The sequence below is a fragment of the Apteryx rowi genome, unplaced genomic scaffold, assembly GCF_003343035.1.
Source record: "Apteryx rowi isolate R43461 unplaced genomic scaffold, aptRow1 scaffold_662, whole genome shotgun sequence".
NCBI lineage: Eukaryota > Metazoa > Chordata > Aves > Apterygiformes > Apterygidae > Apteryx > Apteryx rowi.
Genome location: NW_020450941.1, coordinates 140,942 through 147,375, shown reverse-complemented (window position 1 = coordinate 147,375; position 6,434 = coordinate 140,942). Strand labels below are relative to the sequence as shown.

Below are 6,434 nucleotides of genomic sequence, written 5' to 3'. Positions count from 1 at the left end.
GTGATCTGGGGCGTTGGGGGAACATGGGGGTCCTGGGGGGTGTAGGGGGACATTGGGGTCTTGGAGAGGGTCCTGGGGGTTGGACCAGAGGGTCTGGTGGGGTCCTTCAGTGACGTGGGGGTCCAAGGAGGGTCTGGGGGGATCCTGGAGGCCACGGGGGGGCACCCAAGGGTCCGGAGGCTCAGGGACCCCAGGAGCACCCAGGGGTGCTTGGCCACTTGGGGCTCTTGGGGGCCCAAAGGGGACTTTTGGGGCACCTGGGTGGTTTGTGGTGGGACATCTGGGCACCCAGAAGCTCTTGGCCAGAGGGGGATCTCCCAGCACCTTGGTGGTGGTGGTGGTGGGGTCTCCCCAGTGCCAGGTGCCCACTCACGCTGGGTGCCCCCCCCGCCAGGTGCTGCTCTTCCTCTTCCTGTCCTGCGCCGGGATCTACCTCACRCTGCAGGTGCCCGTGGGGCTGGACCAGGAGCTGGCCATGCCCAAGGTGGGTGCCGGGCATGGACGTGGGTGGGCGGTGGGTGCTCGGCGCGGGTGCTCGGCGGCTGACGAGTGTCGTGTCGCCCCCCCCCACCCCAGGACTCCTACATGCTGGAGTACTTCACCGCCCTCAACAAGTACCTGGCCGTGGGGGTGCCCACCTACTTCGTCACCACCGGTGGCTACAACTTCTCCTCGCTGGCCGGCATGAACGCCATCTGCTCCAGYGCCGGCTGCGACGCCAACTCGCTCACCCAGAAGATCCAATACGCCACCCTCTTCCCCAATGTGTGAGTGGGGCGCCAGCGGGTGCAATGGCTGGGGGGGGGGACCCACCGGTGGGCACCCAGGTCCTGGCACCCTGCTGCTTCTCCATCTCCAGGTCCTACCTGGCCATCCCGGCCACCTCGTGGGTGGACGACTTCCTCGACTGGCTCAACCCCACGGGGCGCTGCTGCCGGGTGCACCAGTTCGGGCCCCAGAAGGGCGAGTTTTGCCCCGCCACCAGCGGTGAGCGGGGCAGCGCGGCGGGCTGGGGGCTTTGGACGGGGGTCCACCCGTGGGTGCGGGCACCCCTGAGCCCCCGGCGCTGCCCGCAGAAGCCCTCACCTGCCTCCTGGGCAAGTGCCTCAACGTGTCGCGGCGGCCCACGGTGGACGAGTTCGAGCGCTTCCTGCCCTGGTTCCTCTCCGACGAGCCCACGCTGCAGTGCCCCAAGGGGTAGGTGGCACCTGCCGCAGGGACCCCCTGGGGGTGCACGGGTGGGCACGGGTGCACGGGCATCTGGGCGCACGCACGCGGGTGTAGGGGCGTGGGCGCACACGTGCGGGCACGTCAACATGGGCACAGGCATTTTGGGCACGTGCACATGGGCACACGCATGCGGGCACAGCTACTCGGGCACATGCGTGTGGGCACAGCACATGGGCACATCCATGTGGGCACAGATATTTTGGGCTCATGCACATGGGCACATGCCAGCAGGCACAGCGCAGGGACACGAGTATTTTGGGCATGTGCACGTGGGCACAGCACATGGGCACGGGTATTTTGGGCACACACGCATGGGCACATGCACGTGGGCACAGGAAACTGGGCACATGCACCTATGCACACAGGCACACGCGTCTGGGCACAGACACGGGGGCACACGTACGCGGGCACAGATACTCAGGCACATGCACGTGGGCGCAGGTGTTTTGGGCACATGCACATGGGCACACGCATGCGGGCACAGATACTCGGGCACATGCACGTGGGGCCAGGTATTTTGGGCACATGCACATGGACACGTGCACATGTGGGCACATGCACATGGGCACATGCACACGGGCGCAGCACATGGGCACACGCATCTGGGCACAAGTATTTTGGGTACATGCACACGGGCACACGCTTCTGGGCACAAGTATTTTGGGTACATGCACACGGGCACAGCACATGGGCACATGCATCTGGGCACAAGTATTTTGGGCACATGCACACGGGCACATGCACACGGGCACAGCACATGGGCTTCTGGGCACAAGTATTTTGGGCACATGCACACGGGCACATGCACATGGGCACATGCACATGGGCACAGCACATGGGCACACACATCTGGGCACAAGTATTTTGGGCACATGCACATGGGCACATGCACACAGGCACAGATATTTGGGCACATGCACATGGGCACATGCACACAGGCACACGCTTCAGGGCACAGGCATTTTGGGCACACACGCACGTGGGCACAGATGTTTGGGCACGTGCCCGCCGGGGTGCCCACCCTCACCCGCTCCCCCTGCACCTGCAGCGGCCTGGGCGCCTACGACACCTCGGTGAAGATGGACCCCAATGGCACCATCCTGGGTGAGTTGGTGGGGGGGGGTGGTGGTGGGGGCGGGGGCGGGCCGGGGCGCCCTGGGGTGCCCGCCTGACGCCGGTGCCCTCCTGGCAGCCTCGCGGTTCATGGCGTACCACCGGCCGCTGGCCAACTCGCAGGAGTACACGGCGGCGCTGCGGGCAGCCCGCCAGCTGGCCGACAACATCACGGCCACCCTGCGCCAGGTGCCCGGCACCCCCCCCGAYTTCCGCGTCTTCCCCTACACGTAAGCGCCCGCCGCCCCCAGCGGGGTGCCCGGTTAGGGGTGCCCGGTTTGGGATGAGCGTGGGTACCCAGTTAAAGATGCCCAGTTGGGGTTCAGCATGGGTGCCCAGTCTGAGGTGCCCAGTTTGGGATGAGCATGGGTGCCCAGTTAGGGTGCCTGGTTTGGGATGAGTGTGGGTGCCTGGTTGGAGTTCAGCATGGGTGCCTTGTTAGGGGTGTCCATTTTGGGGTTTAGCACGGGTGCCCAGCTGGAAGGAGCATGGGTGCCCGGTTAGCGGTGCCTGGTTTGGGATAAGTGTGGGTATTCGCTTAGAGGTATCTGGTTGAGGTTCAGCATGGGTGTCCAGTTAGGGGTGCCCAGTTAGGGTGCCTGGTTTGGAATGAGCATGGGTGCCCAATTTGGGGTGCTCAGTTGAGGGATGAGCAGGGGTGCCCGGTTAGGGATGCCCAGCTGAGGTTCAGCATGGGTGCCCAGTCTGGGGTGCCCGTTTTGGGGTTTAGCATGGGTGCCCAGTTGAGAGGAGCATGGGTGCCCAGTTAGGGGTGCCTGGTTTGGGATGAGCATGGGTGCCCGATTTGGGGTGCTCAGCTGAGGGATGAGCAGGGGTGCCCAGTTAGGGGTGCCTGGTTGGGGTTCAGCATGGGTGCCCAGTCTGGGGTGCCCAGTTTGGGATGAGCATGGGTGCCCAGTTAGGGGTGCCCAGTTGAGGAGGGGGACGTCCAGCTGGGATCAGCGTGGGTGCCCAGTCAGGGTCWCCATGGGTGCCCTGGTGCGTGGTTAGGGTGCCCAGCCAGGGTCAGGGTTTGCACCCCAGCACTCAGTTAGGGGTACCCAGGTGGGGTGGGCACCCCTGTGGGTGCCGGCATGGCGGTGATGCTCCCTTGCAGGGTGACCTACGTGTACTATGAGCAGTACCTGAGCGTGGTGGCCGAGGGCCTCTTCACGCTGGCCCTGTGCCTGGTGCCCACCTTCGGCGTCTCCTTCGTGCTGCTGGGCATGGACCTGCGCTCCAGCGCCGCCACCCTCATCACCCTCGTCATGATCCTTGTGGACACCGTGGGCGCCATGGCCCTCTGGGGCATCCCCTACAACGCCGTGGCCCTCATCAACCTGGTCGCGGTGCGGGGCACGGGGGCCCGCAGGGTGGCATGGGGATATGGGGTGCATGGGGTGGCATCAGGACCTGGGACACGCAGGATGGCAGAAGGATCTAGGGCTGCTTGCACCTGTGCAAGGTGGCACAGAGGCATGTGGGATGCATGGGCACAAAGTCACAAGGGGGGGGGCACATGGGGTGGCCTGGGACATGCAGGGTGGCACAGGGACCTGGGTCACACAGGGTGACATGGTGGCATGAAGGTACACGAGCTGGCACAAGGGCTTGGGACATACAGGGTGGCACGGGGACACGGGGGCCTGGGGCACACAGGGTGGCACAGGGAGAAATGAGTCACGCAGGGGGCACAGACATGGGGTGGGCACCCCCCCCTACTCCCCCCAGCCATGCCAGCCCAGGGGGCACCCATGGGTGCCACCCTGGTGACCACCCCATCCCCGCAGGCCGTGGGCATCTCAGTGGAGTTCGTGTCCCACCTCACCTGCGCCTTCAGCCGCAGCACCAAGCCCAGCCGCGTGGAGCGGGCAGCTGAGGCCACCGTCAACATGGGCAGCAAGGTGGGCACGGCGTGGCCTGGCCGTGGGGACACCCCTAGGGGTGGCCTGGCCCCCGGGGAGGGCTGTGCAGGGTGACGCGAGGGGCAGGGTGGCACGGCCCTGCCACGGCTGACCCTGTCCCCGGCGCAGGTGGTGGCCGGCGTGGCCATGACCAACCTGCCGGGCATCGTGGTGTTGGCCTTCGCCAAGGCCCAGCTCATCCAGATCTTCTTCTTCCGCCTCAACCTCATCATCACCCTCGCCGGCCTGGCGCACGGCCTCATCTTCCTCCCCGTCCTGCTCAGCTACGTGGGTAAGGCACCGTGGGGAGCCGCCTGCCATCGTGCCCGCGGCCCCCCACCGTGTCCCCAACGGGCGTCACCAGGACCCACGTGGCTCCCCGGGGTTGGGCGCAGTCTGGCACTATCCCTTCTTCCCTGCAGGACCCAGCCCGCGGGCGCCCGCGGCCACCACCAAGGAGAGCACGGAGCAGGGCGCGGGGCAGGGCCTGGACAACCACTGCTTCGAGGACCCAGTGCCGGACCCCAAGCAGCACTGAGCCCCGGCGGCGCCCACGCGCGGGCACCGCGCTGCCCTGCCGCGGCTTTTTCTACTGCGCTTGTATTTAAACTCGTTTTCTCACGCTTGGAGCCGGCTTTGAGCGGGGACGGGGCACGCGGGGGACACGGGCATCGCGGGGACAAGGTGTCCCCCCACCATCCGCCACCGCAAAGAGCCACAAGCAAGGGGGGGGAGGCGCAAAACCTGTTTTATTCCCCTCGGCGGCGTTCAACCCCATCGCCCGCCACCCCAGCAGCTCCTGGGTGGCACCGGGGAGCCGGCGGCCGCTAGAGGTACTTGTAGATGACCTTGGTGGGCACCGTCTGCACCTCCAAGCGGACGGGGCACTTGTAGAAGTGGGAGAGGAGGGTCTCGGAGTAGCCAATGAGGAAGTAGAGCTTGCTGGGCGCCAGGTTCTGCAACACCACCAAGCAAATCACCAGCAGGTTGGCGCGCCGCTTGAGCACCACCTCGTTGGCCAAGCAACCGGGGAAGGTGCCGTAGAGGAACTTGCGCAGGAAGACGTCCTCCACCGTCCGCTCGGCCGCCCCGGCTTCGCCGTCCAGGTTGCCTGCGGGCAGGGCGAGGGTTGATGTCCCCCCACCCCATCGTGGCAGGTCCGGGCAGCCCCTTGGGGGGGTGCCGCTGCCGCGCCGGGGGTCACTCACCGGTGTGCAGGGAGAGCCAGCCCTTGCGGTGGGCGATGTAGTGCGGGGCGTGCGCCTGCTCGTAGGTCACCGGCTTGTCCCCTTTGCCCACGCGCACCCGCGCCGCTCGGGTCTGCCGGGAGGCAAGGTGGGGGGGGAGGCGTCAGCGCTGGCGCTGCCCTTCCCCGGCCGTCCTAGCGTCACCGCGGTGGGGGGGGGACACGGCGGGGGGGACACGCCAAGCTGGGCAGGGCAGTGCCAACTTGGCCCCAACGGTACCTTGAAGCACACGGGGGTGGTGTGGAGATCGCGGTGGGCGCCGAGGGCAGGGGGGGCGCAGCTCCGGCTCCAGGACACTACCTGGGGAGACAAGGAGGGGGAGACATGGCTGTCCCCAAAGTGCCCCATGCCTGGTGTCTCCCATGCTTGCTATCCCCAAAGTGTCCCGTGCCTGGTGACCTCCATGCCTGGTGTCTCCCATGCCTGCTATCCCCAAAGTGCCCTATGCCTGGTGGCCCCCGTGGCTGCTGTCCCCAAAGCGCCCCATCCCTGGTGGCCCCCATGCCCGCTGTCCCCAAAGCGCCCCATCCTTGGTGGCCCCCGTGCCCGCTGTCCCCAAAGCGCCCCACCCCTGCTGGCCCCTGTGCCTGTTGTCCCAAAAGCACCTCATGCCTGGTGGCCCCCGTGGCTGCTGTCCCCAAAGCGCCCCATGCCTGGTGGCCCCCGTGTCCGCTGTCCCCAAAGTGCCTCATGCCTGGTGGCCCCCATGGCTGCTGTCCCCAAAGTGTCCCATGCCTGGTGGCCCCCATGCCTCCTGTCCCCAAAGCGCCCCACCCCTGCTGACCCCTGTGCCTGTTGTCTCCAAAGTGCCCCATGCCTGGTGGCCCCCATGGCTGTTGTCCCCCAAGCGCCCCATCCCTGGTGGCCCCTGTGCCCGCTGTCCCCAAAGCACCCCATGCCTGGTGACCCCTGTGCCGGCTGTCCCCAAAGCGCCCCATGC

At 66.8% G+C, this 6,434-nt stretch overlaps 2 protein-coding genes across 2 annotated transcripts in view; one reads left to right on the top strand and one right to left on the bottom strand.

Moving 5' to 3' along the window:
• The window catches only part of NPC1L1 (NPC1 like intracellular cholesterol transporter 1), an 11,567-nt gene extending 6,782 nt beyond the window's left edge, over positions 1–4,785 (top strand). The window contains exons 11-20 of the mRNA XM_026085266.1: positions 395–484; positions 577–767; positions 860–987; positions 1,077–1,197; positions 2,279–2,334; positions 2,423–2,573; positions 3,461–3,692; positions 4,134–4,247; positions 4,377–4,539; positions 4,670–4,785. Of these exons, the coding sequence (XP_025941051.1) occupies positions 395–484; positions 577–767; positions 860–987; positions 1,077–1,197; positions 2,279–2,334; positions 2,423–2,573; positions 3,461–3,692; positions 4,134–4,247; positions 4,377–4,539; positions 4,670–4,785 (1,362 nt within the window). The remainder of the gene's footprint in view (positions 1–394; positions 485–576; positions 768–859; positions 988–1,076; positions 1,198–2,278; positions 2,335–2,422; positions 2,574–3,460; positions 3,693–4,133; positions 4,248–4,376; positions 4,540–4,669) is intronic.
• Positions 4,786–4,976: 191 nt separating this feature from the next.
• Positions 4,977–5,964, bottom strand: MRPS24 (mitochondrial ribosomal protein S24). The gene is made up of 3 exons (XM_026085243.1): positions 5,714–5,964; positions 5,456–5,567; positions 4,977–5,358 (listed from the first exon to the last, which is right to left on the bottom strand). The coding sequence occupies exons 1-3, from the start codon at positions 5,840–5,842 to the stop codon at positions 5,075–5,077; spliced, it is 525 nt and encodes a 174-aa protein (XP_025941028.1). The 5' UTR covers positions 5,843–5,964; the 3' UTR covers positions 4,977–5,074.
• Positions 5,965–6,434: the final 470 nt, after the last annotated feature.

Bases quoted from the DNA above. Each gene is read 5' to 3' on its own strand.
- MRPS24 (XM_026085243.1), bottom strand. From the start codon at position 5,842: ATGGGGCACTTTGGGGACAGCCATGTCTCCCCCTCCTTGTCTCCCCAG. The intron at 5,568-5,713 runs GTACCGTTGGGG...GCCTCCCGGCAG, and splicing joins CCACCCCCGTGTGCTTCAAG to ACCCGAGCGGCGCGGGTGCG. The intron at 5,359-5,455 runs GTGAGTGACCCC...CCCTGCCCGCAG, and splicing joins CTGGCTCTCCCTGCACACCG to GCAACCTGGACGGCGAAGCC.